General features: G+C 35.8%; 1 protein-coding gene across 1 annotated transcript in view; it reads right to left on the reverse strand.

The window, feature by feature from the left end:
* Positions 1-11,701: 11,701 nt before the first annotated feature.
* The window catches only part of ECPAS (Ecm29 proteasome adaptor and scaffold), a 2,158,898-nt gene continuing 2,150,900 nt past the window's right edge, over positions 11,702-19,699 (reverse strand). Inside the window, exon 49 of the mRNA XM_044061033.1 lies at positions 11,702-18,795. Coding sequence (XP_043916968.1) covers positions 18,656-18,795 — 140 coding nt within the window. The 3' untranslated portion in view covers positions 11,702-18,655. The remainder of the gene's footprint in view (positions 18,796-19,699) is intronic.

Consider the following 19,699-nt stretch of genomic DNA (forward strand, 5'->3'; position numbering starts at 1 on the left):
AAGCTCTGTGCCTGAAAAGTTTTCTCTGACAAAATATAATCAAAAAATTTAAATTTGGAGATATCTCTTAGCTAATTTTATTCACTAATAGTCAGAAAAAAGATCAATAGCTTCAAGTTCTTCAAAAGCCGTAATTTCTATATCAAACTTTCAAAGGCTTGGTTAAGAGAGAAGAGACTTCAACATGAGTCTCTCAAGAAATAGTACTCAGGATTCTTGTGTTAAAAAAAGACAGTCACTAATATCTAGTATGCAGGATGTATTACAAAATAGATAAACTGGATACCAAACTAGAAAGTTTCAAAGAACAAACCAGAAAGAAGATGGAACATTTAGGAATTCTTATGAAACATCAAAGTGCACAAATCAGCAGTATGGAAGCAACTTGAAATGATCACGAAGGAAGAATAAATGAAGGTGAATCTCAGACTGAATTTAATTTAAAACAAAATAACTGGCTCATAGAAAAAGTTGATGATTTAGAAAACAGATCGCGATGAAATAATATTAGAATGTATGGTATACCTGAAAAGTATGAGGGAGAAAATATAATAAACTTCTTAGCAACCTGGCTACATAAAACATGAAGTCTACCTGCAACTTTATCTTCTGGAATTGAAAGGGCACATATATCCCTGAGAATACCTTTGAAGAGGAAAAACTCATCACCTTGTTCAAATATAGTCATGTCCATGGCTAGCTTAGAAAAAAACAAATATTAAAAACAGCATGGTCCAGCTCACCTATTAAAATAGGTGAAATGTAGTCAGATATGACAATGAATATTCCAGTAAAGTAATGAGTAAAAAAAAAATCCTGTTTTACCACTGATCAAGAATTTAAAAAGACAATATTAAAGCCACTCTGGTGTTTCCTGCAAAGATCAAATTATTTCTTTTAGAAGAAACTAAAATAACATGCTGGAGGAGACATCCACTTTTTAGCAGTAATAAAATCCTTAACAATACTTAATAAAGGAGTGGAACAGTATATCCCTCAAGTGGTAATTTCGAGACTATATAAGTTAAGAACTGTATTTTATTTGTTCATCTTTGCTTAGTATGTGCATTGCGGGGTTAATGTCAGATCCAAGTAATATGCTAATTAGAAGTGTTAAAGCACTGATGATTTTTTCTCTTTGTTTTTGTGTCACAAATCCTTTTCCATTTCATTTATGAAGCAAGTAATACTTAGATAAAGCTCGAGAATAAAAGAATGCTCCATTTATACCAGAATGCTGGATTCTTCCCATCTTGAGCTGTTCTGAAGAAAATCTAGGTCAAAGTCATCAATTATATCTGTAAAAACAGAAAGGAACTGTCTTTTTCTATTCAAGTATATATGAAAAATCTAGTCAAAATAACATCTTTTTTCTTTTCTTAGAGTGAAGAATTGGTAAAACAAAAGCTACAATGTTTTATAATGATTTGCAGCTCACCAAAAATTTGCTTACATTTGCCAAATGTTACCTTATGTTGTGGTATTCTCTCTCACTGTACATATAAATGGAGAGAAGCAAAGTTAGATGCTTGCTACTGATTAACAGCTTAAAAGAACCAAGGAGAACGAGAAACTTACAGAGAAAATAACATTAGTTGCTGTGTGCTGTGAATAGTCATTTTCACATGTAATCCAATTCTAATGTCAAGATGTGAAGCTTTGATCAAAACAGCAATTCACAATGGCTAAAAGCACACATTCAAATTTAACAAACATGAATTCTTTTATATACTGTATTTGCTGTACTAATCTTTGTGGATCTTTTCCCTCTGGCCTCAGCTGAAAATAGGATCTTTGCCCATCAGACTTTCCAGGTAAACAAATGTAAAATAAATAAATAAATAAATATATAATCAAGATTTATTGTACTACTAGAATTAATAAGAGTAAACATCTTATGAATAACATGCAAATGCACAAGGAGTAAAATATTTACTACGCAAGATTAATAAAAGAGCAGTATTAGTAAGCTAAGAAATATATACACACATTACAATATTTAATAGAGAGCCCATGATTAAATAGTACTTGGTCGAGAGATTTTAGAAATATGAGATATATAGAATACGGTAGAATATTAGTAGGAAAATAAGATAGAAAAATATATTTAAATAAGTTTTTATATGCTCTATAGTATTAGATTCACTAAGACTACATGAAATAACTCATTTCATAAGTCAAAGCTGAAATTGAAATGTTATATTGCTGAATCAGCACATCCATTTTGATAGGCAGTAATGTAGATTTTTCAATACGTTTGAACCTGGGAAGGAAGAATGAGATTTGAATTAAGCACACTAACATTTGAATACAATATAGACTGCACATTTTTTTACTCCATAGAAATAGCAAAACATTCTCTTTAACCTCAGTAATGTACATATTTTTTCTGAAGAAGTTTAATAAGATAAAGGATTTTAAAATATTTTATTTGTCATGTTGAGTATTACACAGTTTTGAGATATAGACACTTGTACTTTAAAATTAATTCAGAGCTTTTGTTAGATCTATAAAATATGCATCTTTTAACAAGATAACTTTTGTATTATAGTTTAGTATAAGATTACTTGTCACCTGTAAGTTTACAGATGTCTTTATCTCTTCAGGTCCCATTCTGTTAAACTTGCTTACTTAGAGATTGACTTATAATAATGTTGAATGAGTGAACACTTTAGGAATATTTAATGGATAATGTGTACTATTACACAATTTGTTGGGTTATTTAATATTTGTGATTAACAGAAACTCATTAAACTTTTATGTAGTAATGAGGTTTTAAATGATAAAATATATAACTAAATTAATAGTCTCATTTTTGTTTATATATATTAATTATCTGTAAGTCACAGTAGCTTTTGGGTAGTTTTTAATGAATTCTTAGGTATTGATAAGTAGACAGTACAGTAGTTTGTCTATTCAGCTGGCAAATTTGGAACTTTGGCATCCATGGTATGTTGTGTTTATTAGCAACATACACACTTATAGCTGTAGACTTGTCTTTGTTTCTGTTATTTATGAGTTTTAGTAGTTTAGTTTGTAGAAAGGAAGAATTAAAAAAATGTGGAATGTTAAGTTAGTGTTGGAGGAATGCATTAGAGTCTTACATACAATTAAATTAATATGGTGGATAAATGTGTCATGTTATCCTTTAAAATAAATGTTTTTAAAATAATATGGATATTTTTAACCTATTATATATTAATATAAGTGAATTAAATAATGGCAACAAAAAGAAATCACTGAGATAGCTAAAATTAAATAGAGGAGACATTATAATCTTGGAAGAGACTCACTTGATAGATAAAGATATACAATATTTAAATAACTTAAGTTACGAAATGCTATCTTCTGCTTCTTTTAACAGAATGAGGAGAGGAACTGCTATACTCTGAAGAAAATCTATTGTAATGCCTAAGGTAATGGAATCCATTACTGATCTCAAAGGAATGTATACATTCGTAATAATTAAATATAATGCAAACTTTATACACTAGCTAATTTTTACTGGATCCCTGGAATAGGTGCAAGAGTGGCTAAAAACTGCTTAAACTTACTACAAAGTCATTGGAGGGGTAGTTAAATTTTAGCAGGTTATTTTAACTGCATATCTACTATAGAAGATGCAGGTGAACAGAAGAAAGCTAAAATACTGGCATCAACTAAAGCACTAAACAGATGTATTACTAATAATGATTTTGTTGATTTACTAGTAAAAGCAGAAGAAAAGTCACTGTTCTTTACTCATTATTCATATGTGCATGGGACGCAAAGTAGAATTGATAGGATTCATGGCTCTATAGATTTATTTAATAAAGTGAATTATTTTAAAACTATTCCTTGTCCTTTATCTGATCATAATGCACTAAGCATTAATATATTAATGCATATAAGGAATTTTCAGATTTATAGTATCCCAGTATAAATTATGAAATTAAAATAATTTAACAGTCACCTTATGGACAAATCAAGAAGTTTTTATCTTTGAATGATAACAGGTTAGTAATGTCATACTATGGGACTCCTTAAAATGTATATTAAATATATATATATATATATATATATATATATATATATATATATATATACGTATATTAAAGATAGAATGGGAAGATGGGCTAATAAAATGGAAGAGTGGGATAAAGATTTGTTAGAAATACAAGATGAAATAAACAAAATGAGGTTTCAACAATAGAGAAATTAGATAATACTGAAGTCATTAAAATTGAATGACAAAATGTCAGTTTATTACATAAAGTGGAGATAGCTTTAGAAAAAATAAAATTGCACAGTTATGCAATAGCTTCAAAAATCTAAATAGATTTGTTAATAGAAGATGTTAAGCAAAAAGGCACAAAACAATAATATCTGAAATCCTCACACTAATAAGATTATTTCAGACATAGAAGAAATGCTTAATATTTGTTTTAAAAATAAAGATAAAAATAATAATCCCGATGATTACAAAACTGTCTAGTATTTAAAGATAAATGATACTAATACACTTAATGACCAACAAATATCTCTGTTGAAGAAGCCTATTACCCTGATATAAGTTAAAGGAGCTTTTAAAAAATTGTGGTTTGATTTCTGTGAAAAAGGAAAAGCTAACTCCCCAGAATATTTAATGGAAGAATATAAGTTAGATGAATCTGCTAACCAGTTAATATTATCTATCAGTAAGAAATTAAATGAATTTCCAGATAATATGAGTAAAGAGGAACAAAACTCTATTCCCCATTATATGACTATATGAATGCTATCATTGTTGGTAGATTGACCTAAAAAGGAAGCTTGTCCAAGTTATATAAGTTAATTATAAATAATCATTTTGATGCAAAATTCTGGAACTTTTTAGATAACAGTGCATTGAGCAACTCAATAGATGGTAAGAAAACTTTGTTACTTAAATCAGTCAGTAAAACTTCAAGTTTATACTGGAAAGTTTTTATGTGGAAATATGCACATAGAATGTGTGTTACTCCCTATGAAATCTCTAAGTTTAGTAAAATGATGTCTTCAGTTTGTTGGAGATGTGGTAGAGATGTAAAAGCTGATTGGACACATGTTTATGGATTGTAAAAAAATTAATTTATATTGGTAAGAAATAAGCATATTTTAAGGTGTTATGGATTGATAATTGTTCTTTAACTAGATCAGTAATAGTAATGAATGCACCACTTTCTGTATATGTAAAAGTCAAAGAGCAAAAGATGTTTTGGGATCTCTTGGCAGTTGCTAGAAAAGCTATCACAAAAAAATTGGATATCGAACTCAGTTCCTACATTCAAAGATTTTTTTTAATTTAACAGCAACACTATGTAAAATTGAAAAAGATGTCATCAGGATAAGAGCTATAAATCATACTAAGACTTTTAGTGGCTGAGATAAAGCTGAAATGTTGCTACTGAAATACCAAGACTCAATGTGCTAATCGTATAAGATTATTTTGATAATTCAATGTATTCCTATCACTGTATAAAAAATGATGAATTTCTTTTTTGTGTGTATATAGTACCCCATGTGCCAAGTCATACACAAATTTAGTCATGTATAACTGGGAAGATAAATTTAGTTTAAGTACTAACCCTTATTTAGGTTACATTAAGATTTATCATTGTTTTGTTGATGATGTCTTCCTTCTTTGGTCTGGTACTGAACAAATATTGCATAAATTTGTTACATATTTGGAAACTACCACACATTTTTTAAGGTTTAGGCATCCTGTTATTGTACTGACTTTTTAGATGTATCTCTTGTAACAGACTCTTTACGTGTGATTGATACAAGTTTATATTGTAAAGATTGCTGGAAGAATTGTTTTCTATCTTGTGGGAGCATGCACCCGAGACATATTCATCCTAGCATCATTAAAGGACAATTTACAACAGTCTCCAGATTATGTACATGATATGATGATTTTGTTAAAACCATGAACTCTTTGAGTGAACAATTCTTAATAAGAGGATATGGAAAAATGTGCTTAGATAGAGCCAAGGTGGAGACACTGAAAAAGAGAAGTACAACAGCCAAACCATTTTATTCTTGTGGCAATACGAATACATTAGCCATACATCCACGTAATGTCTCCACTAACTATAAAGTGAGATTTACTATCAGGTATACTAATGATGTAAATTTTGTTGTGATATCACAAGAAAGAACTGGAAACTCTTGACTGTTAAGAAAATAACAGATATTGCTGGAGATGCACAGAGTTTACTTTTTAAGAACTGTAATAATTTAAAAGATTTCCTTTGCAATACTAGCCAGCCACTTCCCTCAAGTAAGAGATAGACTGGGTACATTTGCCTGTTGCACATGTAGAACTTGTTCGGCAATATCCAAACAACAGATTTTCCAACACCCATGGTATAACTTCACATTTAAACTTAACAGATATGCAGATTGTCAAAAGCACATTGTCTGTTTAGCTACCTGTGACACATGTGCCTGTTTTTTTTATGTGGGTAAGATGAATAAAAAGTTGAAAGACAGAATATCAAGACATCTATATGATATCAGATCTATGGACTTAAGGAATGCACTAGCTAAACATATAAATGAAAATAATGGGTATACATTTTTGTTTAGGGTATTACAATGTGTTTATGAAAGTATTAGAGGAGGTGATTTGATAAACTGTACTGAGAAGGCTGAATTACAATGGATATTGAGATTAAAAGCTGATAAATATTTAGGAATGAATGTCAATGCATGTTTAAAACGAGCCCTTAAGGGGTGCAAGTTGAATCACTGAATATGGTTGCGTTATTTGTTTTGAGACCCAGTTTGATTGGCTAGATGGAATTTTGAAAGTTTTTGTGCTTGGTTTTATGAATGGATCTGATTAAGAGTTTACTTAATGCGAAAGTGCTAATCTGTTTTTAATCATTTTTATTTTATTAAAAGTCCATGTTATGAACCATGGTAGCCTTGCTGGTTTTAACTTATTTATTGGCTGTATTTCCAGTGTAGGCTTTTCAGTACTGCTCGACTGTTTCCTTTGTCATATACTGCAAATATGTTAAATTAATAAAAAATTTCTGATATAAAAAATAAGAATGTCTGTTCAAAAGATGGTATAGACTTAAGTGAGTGGTACAAAGCCAAGAAGTAGTTTGGACTCCAGGTTACAGATGGACTTCCATACCAGGGACTGTTAAGAGAATAGCAAGGAACAGGGGAGTGTTCAATGAAAGATAGCTTTGGTAGAATTTTTAAATTTGGTCTAGAACATAAGTAGTTGTTAAAAATGGATAATTAGTATGGCATATAAACTACAGCATGATAACTATAATAATCACAGGAGGTTAGAAATGATTGGGAAGAAAGTCTGGAAATGTAATTTATCAAGAAATAATGGATAGAAATCTGCATGGTTCCCAAGTATGCAAAAAATCCAGAAAGTTTAGGAGTTTTGCTTGGAAGTGTTTGCACAGTTATATTTATACCCAAGCAGACGTCAGAAACATTTTCACAGGTAGAAAGCAAATGCTGGAGGTGCAAAGAGAAAGAAAGAGGTAATGGGGAACATGCATTCTGGGAATGTAATGAGTTGGCAGATTTAAAAAATTCCCTATGGAGTGTTTTGTCAGAAATGTTGTGGGAGTAAATCATTATAATAAGAAATGGTTCTTTTGAGCTGAGGCTCAGGCTCTGAACTGGCCAGACATAGTGAAGTTTTACTGAATTTAATGCTATTGGTTGCCAAAAAAGCAATTACAAAAATAGAAATCAGAATCAAAACCAACTGAAATACTGAATATTTACTATATATTTATTTGACATTTGTTGACCAGGACATGCCCATTTTCAGCGGAGGCCCAGGGAGAAAAGCTCGACATAAAAGCACTCAAAGTAACAGCAAAGACTTATTACTCATATGACACATACATTGACAGGGCAAGCAGTACATAAAGAATATTCATATTGCAAAAAAACATACATACATAGCTATGTACACTATGGATAACTAATAAAGGTTCCTGAGATGGTTCTAGTCAGGGGTAAGGCAAGGGCATAATCAGTGTGATTTAAAATGTTCTTTGAGGTTTTTCTGAATAGAGGCAGAGAGGTTTCTTGGGTAATGATTGCAGGAAGAAGGTTCCATATTTTGCCAACAGAGTTGGTAAACAGAGCATCCCCCGCCGAGTTAACTTTGAGGGAGAGTACCAGTAGTCTGTTAGATGAGCGTAATGGCCTAAAGGGACTATGGGGGTAGATATTTTTTAAGAGCAGGAGTGTTATCAGGTTGGCAGTCGATTTTGTGGGCTATGAGCTGGCTTTACTGCAGAAGAGTAGGTAGTTCTAGCCACCCTAACATCTTTAGATTGTGACAGTGATGTGTCCTGAATGCAGTAGCAAATCTGACAATGTGGTTGTAACAGCTGTATAGTTTAAGGTCAGTTTTGTTCAAGTTGGTGAATAGAGGGGATGCATAGAGAAGGGTAGAGAGTAGGTGGGAATGGGTGATGGCAGTATGAACCAGAGGTGTAAGGAAAGGCTTGACCTTGTAAAGGGTGCCTACTTTTTTGTTAATGGTCTTGATAGTGTGATTTATGTGGATGTCAAATTTGAGGTTATTTTCTATTATAACTCCTATGAGCTTGGTTTGGTCTTCAGGAGAGATGATGGTGCCATTTTTAGAGTTTATTGTGAAGAATGAGGGGGGGAGAAAAGAAGCAGTTTGGTTTTATTGGGATTCAGGATCAGTAGCGGATTGGCTAGCCAATTTTTAACTGCAATGAAAGTGTTCTGGGTTAGTGACAGTAAGTTTGTTGGAGAGTTGGCTGAGCAGATCAACATGGAATCATCTGCATATTGAATGCAGGTGGCATTTGGGATAACAGAGTAGAGGTCATTTATAAATATGGAGAAAAGTAGGGGTCCTCGTATAGAGCCCTGAGGGACTCCTAGAGTGACGGGAAGGTGGGTGGATAGTTTGTCCTACCACAGGACTGCTTGTTGTCTACCAGTAAAGTATGAATGGAACCACTGTAGAGAGTGGGAATATAAGGACATGGCTTTCAGAGTGTGGAGGAGAAGTTGATGGGTATCCATATCAAAGGCCTTAGAGAGATCTAGAAAAATTGCAGAGGAAAGTTTATTATTATGATTGCGGTTAATGACATCAGTGTAAAAGAGATAAAGAACTGGAGGTGGGATCCTCAGGAACAAGGAAAGAGAAAATTACATAGATGTAAATGGAGGCGGTAGGAACATATCAACATGCAGAGCAGTGTTCAGAAGGAGTGATGTTTAAGATAAGGAAGGAATTAAACAATTTATGTAATGTTGGAGTGAATGATAACTGTTAAAAATGAACAACGCTCTACAGCAAGAAATATTTTGCTACGGTTTGGTTTATATTAAGGTATGTGTACCTGTGTCACTGTTTTAGTTGTGGTTTAATACAGATGTTTATTTAAAAAAAAGTTGTTATAGACTTGCTTTTGAGGGAAATATCTGACCTGATTCAATGGGGACAGATGGATCAGAAAGGGTTTATCAAAATGTGGAAAATCAAAATAATTTTCCACCTTTTGATTAAACCAGTTTGCCGAAATCAGTAATAATGAATTACCAAAATTTTGGAAATGGTAAAACAGAACTGACCTTTGAACACCAGAAGTTCCATTTTCGAAAGTCCGTGTTACTGGTAACATTTTTGCAGGGGTTCGAGCCCCCCTGTGCTCCCCACACCACCTACATGTTATATATTCCAACACCGAGATAGCACTACAGTTAGAAAAGGGTACATTTCCCGATCCCCACTGTGTGCAATCTGTTATCAGAATGTCAATTCCACATTAGCCAATGCACACTACCATTCACTAATGTGGATTTGAACATTTTCCGGATCAGCATTATGAAACTTGAAAACAGATAACAAAAACTAGTAAAAATCCAGACCAGATAAACACAGCAAGTCCACAGGCTTGGAGAAAAATGAGCCGATCAATGATAATTAACGTAAAACTTTATTCGAGCAAAAAAATAAAAATAAAATACCATCAAGCGCTTTTGCCTGGATAAATACCAGGCTTTTTCAAGACTTGAAAACAGACTTTTGACCTTCCCAGCTTTGCGTAAGTGCCGATCTAAATTTTGATAGTAAACCATCAGAAAATCTTAAGTTGCAATATTCATAAGGCCTTTGATACAGCAGGCATACATGGTCATTGGAAATACTAGTTATGTATGACAATGGAAATTATTTCATTAATTTCTTGGCATGCACATAAATGAATACTTGATCTGTGCCAACTGTTAATGGATTTGTTGGGGAAGAGACACAGATAAGCCTCTCCAAAAAAGGATCAGTTATTTGCCTTATTAGTGAATGGGGATGAGGTTGAGGTAAAAGAAAAAATAATGGAAGGTGGATATGAGAGAGTTGTAGATGCACAAATTTCTGTTATACATACTTACCCAGATGATAACAGACTATGGATGAAGGAGGGAATTAAGACTTTACAGACATAAAGCAAAGGTTTTGGTAATATACGAGATAGGAAGTATCTTTTTCTAACACAGACACTGAGATTTTAGGTATTACATTTGGATTACTGAGGTAATGGTTTAGGTGGAATGATTTAAGGTCTTGTTTCAAAGTAAAGTGTTCCTTCTCAATATAGTTATTAACAGGCATGTTTAATTTCTACCATCAGGAAACAATATATTTTTCTTGTTTTTATGGGATTCTCCTCTGAATGGGGTGAATAACATAGTCACAGGAAGGGCAAGAATAATGGAAGGCTGCCTCAGGCACAACCTGTCAAGGCCAGAGTCAGCACTGTACAAGACGTGCCAATCTTCCCCCTGTAGGCAGTATTAATAATCATTTAAACAGCTGCAACTGGCTGATTAAATGCAGTCAGTCAATGTTCAACTGTTGGGAACTGTAGCAAAGAGCTTGTACAGGTATTTGCTACAATTTAGTTAGGGTCTTTTACATGTTTTTGTAAAAAAGCAATTATGCAGGTATGTAACAGCTCTTTGTTTAGGTTGAAGTCCTTTTTAAAAACGTAAATAGTGAATTGTAGCAAGTAACAATTACATCTCTTTGCTACAGTTTAGCAAATGTGTTTGGCACAACAAAGAGCTATACTTTTTTGCTTAGTCTGAAGACCATTTTTTGTTCTCAGCTCTGACTTCTTGAGAGAATATTTTTGGTCCTCCACTCTGACGTTTTTTGATCCACCATTTCAGTCTGTAAGGGGTGTCAAAGTCACTACATAATACTTAATACTTATAAGAATGGAAGCTTGCAGTTGGTCAGTTCTGTGTTTTATTTTCCATCTTTGCATCTAAATTATGTTTCAAATACAATGAAATACAGAGCTGCTGTTAAGCAAATTGTTAAAAGTGAAATGCACTAAATTTTGGAAGGCTATGATACAGGTTAAGAGAAAGGAAGGCCTGTACCAAAAAAAAAAGTTGTTACACGTATGGTAACATGCTGAAGTAGTACAACCTTAACATGCACATGGCTGTGCAAAACAGGCCAAAATGATAAACTGATGTTATGATCAAGTACATTCATAATGATGCGCAACAGAATAATGTAAAAGAAAATACAGAAAGAAATATATACGAGACTGAAAAGCTATGAGGTTACTGAAGAAAGGAAAAAAAACTGTGTGGCACTTACCATTAGTCAAACTACCTGTAAAAGGAGAAATAAAACATAAGCAAACTGTTAGAAACAATGTGTTTATTTGAAGGGAATCTGGTTACAGAAACATTATGACACTTGTGAATTTAACAGCATGGCAGATTTTGGCTGTAAGTTTAGCATGCTTTCTGACTGAATGTTACATTTTTCATAAACATTGATGTTATACAATATGGTTATTATGAGAAGTTATCAAAGATAAGAGGCAGACAGAACTGACAAGATTATACTTTTTTGTGGTTGATACTGTCAGGATGGTGTGGGAATGTTTCAACAAAAGTGGAACAATACAGATATTCTTAAAAGACTGAAACTGTAGTTAAGAAACAGTTTGATGGAGGAAGAATATCTACTGCTGTTTTGTTTAATATATGTATATCACGTGTGTGCATACATATATACATATACAGCACAACCTATTAGGGAATTTCTTGTATGTTTTAAATGCATTTTAAACAGCCCATATGCTTTTGATATGTGCAGTAGAATACTTTACATACAACTGAGCAACCACAGGCTCAGGCGTATGCAACCTTAGTTTAATGTCTCAGCCAAAGGATGACACACCTAGGAGTACAGCACCCTCATTATGCTGCAATGGAATGTCAGTATCGCAAAAATAACCCAAGCACCTGGTTTGGCAATAGAACCAACAGTCTGAGCCTCCAGCATCAAATGTGAGTTTGCTACCTACTGTGCCACTGACATATGCAAAGAAACATGAAGCAATGCTACAGTCTGACAATACAGCAGTCTGTGAAACTGCCCACAACAAAAAGCCAGGCCATTTTAATACACAATATACAAGAATATACTACCCAAGTTACTTATAACTATAACAGCAGAGGCTGAATGTAGGTGCTATTTTCACACAGGCAGACAGCAGGAGGGTATTTTTGATTCATCAGAGGGCTATCCTATAAATCAGCTGATAAGCTACTAAGAATTCATCTACTATATCGAATACCAGGGAACTTTCTTGATGGACCCTACGGATAGGATAAATCCTGAAGTAGTCTACTACTTGGTGGAAGGAATAAGAGGACAAAACAACAATAATAAAAGAAAAAAAAAACAAACAAAAAAAAACTACCCCTGGAGAAATCAGTGTTAACTGGTCATGACAGGTGCCTACAATCAAGATGTTCGCTAAAGTATTGGAAGTAGGTATTCTTGTAGTGGAAGGAATTCTGACTTCAGCATTTCCAGCAAGAATCAAGATGCCTGAAGGCAAAAGACACTGCAGCTGGCAGACCAGCTGGGAATAATTTGTTTGGCAACTGCAAGCCCTTTTTAAATTTGTGCACTTGGTTCAGGTAAAATCTGAGACGACAGTACATATCCAGGATGTGAATGCCCTCTCTACCCTGGTAGTCACAACAAAGTGATGAATAAGCAGGTTTGGGTACAATTCAGAAACATTTTCAGGGGGAAGCATCTTAATGAGCACACAGTTCTTGTGAAAGGCAAGATGCAGTTCCATATACAAGACTGCCTGAAGCTCCGATAGTCTTAAGAAGAGCTAACATCTGGAAAAAATTTTCCAAGAGATGAACTTCAACACCACTGAACCAGTAGGCTCCAATGATGGACAAAGAAGACTTTGAAACATGACATTCAGGTCCTAAGGTGAAAAGTGGTTCTTCAGAGGAAGAGGAAGATGTAACATGCTCCTAAAGGAACTGCTTAATCAGCAAGTACTGTGCCTCAAAACAACATTTCAAAAGACTGTGGATGACCAGAAACACCTGGCATGTGCATAATCTGTGGAATAACTGAGTCTTAGCTATCACAGATGCCCGAGGTAAGTCAGGAATACTTGCAAGCTGACTGAATGGGGTAGTATAGGGTACCACTCCACCAAGACTGAAAACATTTTCCAACTGGAGGCATAGGCCCGATGAGCGAACGGTATCATTGCAGTCTTAATAACCTCATATTCCAGCCAGAAGATTCTGTAAGATTAAAATTAAAAAGTCTGTGTCAGACATCTGCTAAGATAAGTTGTCACCTCAAATGTGGGGAACATTTTAGGCTAGAATCAGCTTAGCTTCCTGTAGTGTTAAGGACCTAAATGCCTGAAAACATGTTTTTCTTGGCTGTCACAGGGTGAAGAGAACTTGTCTTATCTTTACTGAATTTTGTAATATGGCACAAAATCAGCAGGGATTTTGGGAATACAAATAGGAGTCTCCTGAGCCCTAAGACAGAAAATGCATTCACAGTCACCTTCACCTTGAACTGTTTCCAGTGAATTGAACAGAAGGATGATAGCATTCTCCTGAGTGGTAAATAGATCAGTTTCCGAAGTGCACTGTTTATGAAAGACCCTGACCAGATATGATATCCAAACCTGCAGCTCTAGGACATAACTAAAGGAAAAGTTCAGTGTATATGCCAGGTTACTAATTTCTCTTGAGATGGGAAAAAAATGAGTGACATCCCTGACTTTTGCTCAGTTTCTAGTGCACATCACCTCCCTGCACAGTAAATATAACCTTCTGCCCTCTTCACTGTTTATGTAGTACAAGATGGACTGGTTGTCTAAGGAAGTGAGAATTCCTACAAACAACTTTATCTCCAATGTCATCACAGTCATGAAGCCTGCTTGAAGCTCCATCTGGATGACACATGCCTCCCTTTCCAAAGGGGAACCACATTCTTCATCAAAACTTGAGAAATCAATAAACATAAGGTAAAACATTTTTCTCTTATCCCAGAGGTTCAGCAATCTAGAAGTTAGTATATTTAATGTAATGAGGATGTGGGAGGTGCAAGGAGGCTTGCCCTTCCCAGCAACATGTTTCATTGTTCATGTGTTTTATCCCTGTGCACTGCAGTTGATGACTTCCATCTTACAAGATGGGAATTGACTACAGATTCAGTGGTGTTTAGCTTTGGCTTTCTAAGTTACAAGGGTCTGCCACCGGGAAAAAATATCCGTGATTGTGTGCTGCAGCTATAGCAACTGATATCTTACGGTGTACCTCAAAATGCACCAAAAAGCCCGTGGTAGCCATAACACCCAAAAGACATAGTAGGAGTTAGGCTTGGACCCTGCACTGCTTCCTCAACCAGAATGCCAACACCATGACTTCCTGGACTTTTTCTCAGGGAAGAACTGACCAGCAGTGGACAATACCTTGCTCTGTTCCCATAAAGATTACTCTCTGCAAAAAAAAAAAAAGATGGGCATTTCCCAATTTATAGTCAAACTCCAGAGACTAGAGTCACTTAAGTTCTTACTGCAGGGATGTTTCTAAGTCAATGGTCTGGGCCACCAACAGCCAGTCTGAAAATCAGTGGAACACATGAACATAATTTCTCTGAACTGCTTTGGACATTATAGCAACACTGGTACACTCTGAGTGTTGAGTGAAGATTACGTAGCAACCATTTATAATGGAAGTGATGCCCACCGAGAACAAGCAGAGGACCCACTTGTGTCAACACCAAACACTGATATGTTAAAAGGTGTTCCCCATATCCAGTAACTTCATCCTACCTTAGCAATAAGGGCATGCCCCCCCCCCTCCGAAGGGTCACCATCCAGAATCATTGTGTGTTAGCTGAAGTGCTTTGTATCCAGATGGGCAGGCCACCATCCATCCCATTCAGGAACAGGAACAGGTAGCGGTAAAACTCTGACATTGTTTCAAATAGGGGATAGTGTCAGCAGTCCCCCACCCTCAGCAGCACACTCTGAGCCTACCTGTAAAACTTTCTGACAAAGGACCCATGAACTCTAAAATATGCCAGACTGCAGCACCATTTTAGACTCTTTTTCTGGTGTTACTTCCAAGATGTGACAAACTTGAAAAACTTTAAGACTGTTATGGTGGGACCAGCATATTCAACCTCTCTGGAGATTTGGGTGACTTATAAGGGGGCAGGACTGTGTACTACTTGATGCTTACGGATCTTGTTTGGGAGAAGAGAAAGGTGCAAATGTATTCTTCAATGGTAAGGATCTATTTTTTCTCTTCAAGAGGCCACAAAGTCCTAGGAGGCTGGACAAAAACATCTTCCTCTTGACCTAGGATTCCAGGATATTGTTTCCAAGTTCCTCCTTTAGGCAGACCGAGATCACCTAAGCTACCTGTGTGGACATTTCCCTAAGTTGTGGCCAAAGCATTTACAGAATTCAAATTATAGAGGCCACTGGCAACACTGTCTTTAAAAGCCAAATAAAGGGTATTGATCACATCACCTCTGAACAGAGATTCAGTGACATCCTGAGGCTTCTCCAGCAGGTCCTTGACAAGGAAAGATTGGGACTTTGATAAATGAGTGAAGAGTTGAAAACTCTAAGTTTCAATGCAGCAGAAAAATAAAACTCTCATTTCACCTACACCCAAGGCTTTTGATTCCTTGGCTGTCCAAAGAACAGCAAAATGGTCTGTTTTTTAGGATATGTCCTTGGCCTAAGAGATCACAAAGCATGTTTGGTAAGATCATCATTTAATTCAGACAGGGGCCTACATAAAAGTGTCTACAAGATTATGAAGCTATTTCATGTTGGACATCAAAAGCCTCAGGCTCTCTCCAAAATAAGGGTCAATGGACGTATCTGGAGGCCTGGGGACTAAATGATTTTAAATATCTTAGATATAATGGCCTCTGGTACCCATAACTCCCCATAGCAGCTTCAAGTGAGTTCTGTGCCCCATTACCTCCGGGTATGGGCTCACATAAGGCCTTACTCATATATGAGCAAGTGGCTGATGGAAATCACAAAACCTTTGTTGGAAGGACAGGCTGATAAGCCCATTCTATACATGCAAACCAATATGCTGCAAGTTACAACTCAGAAGAGTAGCATTTAGTCCTCGGGACTCAACTCTAAAGGTGATCTATCATCAGCTGGTAACCATCACAAGGTCAAGCTTTCACGAGCTGAATAGATGATTGTGTATTGTCTTCCCTTACCTCATCCCTTCTCTCAGATGCATGCTGAAGGTCACAATCAACACTGTATGCCCTTCACTGCAATGGCTGCATTCCTGTGCTGTCTCTGTACTGAAAATGGATGGAGACTTAACTAGGACATACCTAGCTTGGGTTTCATTAATTGTGCATATACCAAAGGAACTGGTGGTGGAGTGGAAGGAGTGACTTTGGTTGCTTGCCTATATGAGGGGGGGGGGGTTGTATGTGCGCTTCAACAATATATGTCCTACTACAAACATTTCAAATGGAGACTGAAGCACCTTGCAAGTGTATTAACCCCTTAAGGTAAGCAGGGTTGCTACTGAGTACAGCAGCTTGCATGAGCAATCGAAGTCTACACATTAGGCATGTCGCATGCCTCACACTACAAGATGCACAAGATGATGTTAAGTGCATAAGAAATGGTTTATTATAATTGCAGTCCACCTTCATTTGAGCTTCGCCCCATCAGGGGCAGCTATACCATCTGGGATGGAGGAATGAATGTGTCAGCTGTGCAGTGCAATGGGCTGGACAGCTGTGAAGGAAGGAACAGAGGAACAAAAAAAAATTCTAATGGTATAATTCCTGTAGCTATTAGATCAGTTGAGCTGCTGGTGGTATCGGTGGCACTCCATGTTATGGTCATCCTTCAGACAGCACACACCACACTGGATGCAGCAGGTTCTGGATGATTACCTGCTGGCTGTAGGGGCACTTAGCAGGTTTAAGTTTTCTAAATACAGGAACCTTTCTATTACAAACAGCAGGATAGTAATCTGAAATGCAGAAGAACCAGAAAAGAAGTGGAGAGAGAGAGCCTGGATGTATCATCCTACATCTGATACATGTCCTGATGGAGTCATGCAGTGTGTGAAAGTTCAACAATGCTAGATTTTGTGCAGACTCAATTTGCAAAAAAGGAATCCCAAAAATTACTTACTGCAGAATACAGCGGCTAGTAATACGAGACATTTGTTAGCAAGATGTCCGAGTAATTTTCTACCACCCCGCCTCTCAGAAACAACTAATTTATGACAGAATGCAGGTACAGCAAAAGACAGCTTTCCACAGGTGATGCCAGCATCACTCATGAAATCTATATCAGCTGTGCTAGTCTTCTAACCTCAGAAAGCTATAATCCACACACCATCACTGGACTGACCTACTGTGTTCCTTTGTGTGTGGGAAGAGAAGAAAATGGCAACATTTCCAGCTTCAATATATATTAAATGTACCACAGTCATGTGTCTCGACATAACTACAAGGTGTAATGACATCAATGTGCAATACTGCTCATACAAGGGAAACTTTCTAAGCCCGCCCACCCAAGTAGTGCAAACACAGCCAATACATGCAAACATTTCATGATCTGCTCTTCTTTCACACATTCATATACAACACTTACTAACAGGTTCTTCTGACAATAGTCTCACTAAAATGAGAGATGCTGCTCAGGCGACTTTACTTGCGCTACACATAAAATACATCCCTGTACAAGGTAAGGCAATAAAGGTGTAACGCAATTAGCCTGGTTACACAGACTAGAAAAATGCTTCAGCCATATTCTGTTATGACTGCAGTTCTTACCACTAAAGAAAAGTTTAGGTAAACTGAACGTCTCCATTCCAGTGGGTAACACATCCAGCATGGGTGTACTGACAGTGATGAAGACAGTCCAGACAAGCTACACTCTTCCTTGGATTCTTAGAATCTCTGGTCCTGAGACCAGCATATTTTATAAAACACAGCCAGAAAAGCATTTAAACTAATGAAAATCAGAATATTACATTTTATACATATAACAAATCTCTCACGTAAATGCATGTTTTAAGCTAGACTAAATCAAGTAAGTTACTCCAAAATGGCTTATAGTGCAAGCTCTCTGTAACATCCCATGGAACTACAAATGTATTTTATAGGATTGAACTTGGTGAAGAGATCCATTTTCTCCAACTATATAAATACTGTCATTCACAACAATGATGTACATCTTTCCAAGAGAGGATGCTGCATTTTGTGTATCTTGTAGGCAGTCAATTAAATATTTTATGAGATATTTCCAAGCTGTTTTTTCAAGCAGAAAGCCTTGTCCTTCAGGTCTGGTCTGCTATCGGTTTCCATGGTGCTCAGTGATGTAATTAGCAGTTCTTTGCTTTCTGCTGTCAAGCATTCAAGCTGATTTGACTCTAAAAGCACATATAAAACACAAATAAATAAATAAGCAAAACAGTGACATCAAACAGAAATCTGTTCATTTTTATTCTGAATCCATGCATCATAATTTCACCTCCAAGTTACTTAAGTCTTCTCTAACAAGGTTTCAGGAAAACAACCCTTCTTCCTAAACTAAGCATACAAAAACAATGAGTGAGAAGGTCACTGAAAACCAATCAGTAAAAACAAAATGAAAACGCCAGCAAAGCTAGAACTTCCACTGAGTGACCTCCCAAACCTCTTGTATCAGAGGCACATGGGATATATGCAAATGATCCTTTTGAACATCAAGTGTTTTAGCTCATTGGCGATTCTGAACGCCCATGACTTGTTTCGTCATTTTACTGGACAATTTCAGGCCAATAAAGCCAACAAAAAGAGTACCTGGAAGCAGCTAAGGGGCTCTGCTTTATTGGCTCGAACATATACTGCTTAAATACCACTAACTCGGTGCAGATTGCGTGAGTCAAGAAATTCTCATGAATGTTTTAATTTTTTTTTTTTTGTAGGAGGCAAGTCCCACTGCACTCCTAGATTATAAATATACTGCCTCTGAGGTCAAATAAACTTCCAGAAAATATGTTTACAGAATGATTTGTTTCTTGCAAGTGAATACAGATGAACACTCAGCTGTGAGTACGTGAGTTGCAAAGCAACTGAACCTCAAGTAAATAAAAGGCAACCCAATTAAAGACTATCTGGGCCACCTATTCAGTCCATGCTTGTACCTTGTTGATAAGCTGCTGTCAGAATCTACTACACTAGGACATATTCATGGAGTAATCTAACATTAGAAATGCAATTTACTGTTATGTTTTTATACACTTACTTAACTGTTGATTAATTATTGAAAAGTTTGCTAGCATACATAAGAAC

The sequence above is a fragment of the Protopterus annectens genome, chromosome 2.part0 (assembly GCF_019279795.1).
Source record: "Protopterus annectens isolate FY-2018-M chromosome 2.part0, PAN1.0, whole genome shotgun sequence".
NCBI classification, from domain to species: Eukaryota; Metazoa; Chordata; order Ceratodontiformes; family Protopteridae; genus Protopterus; species Protopterus annectens.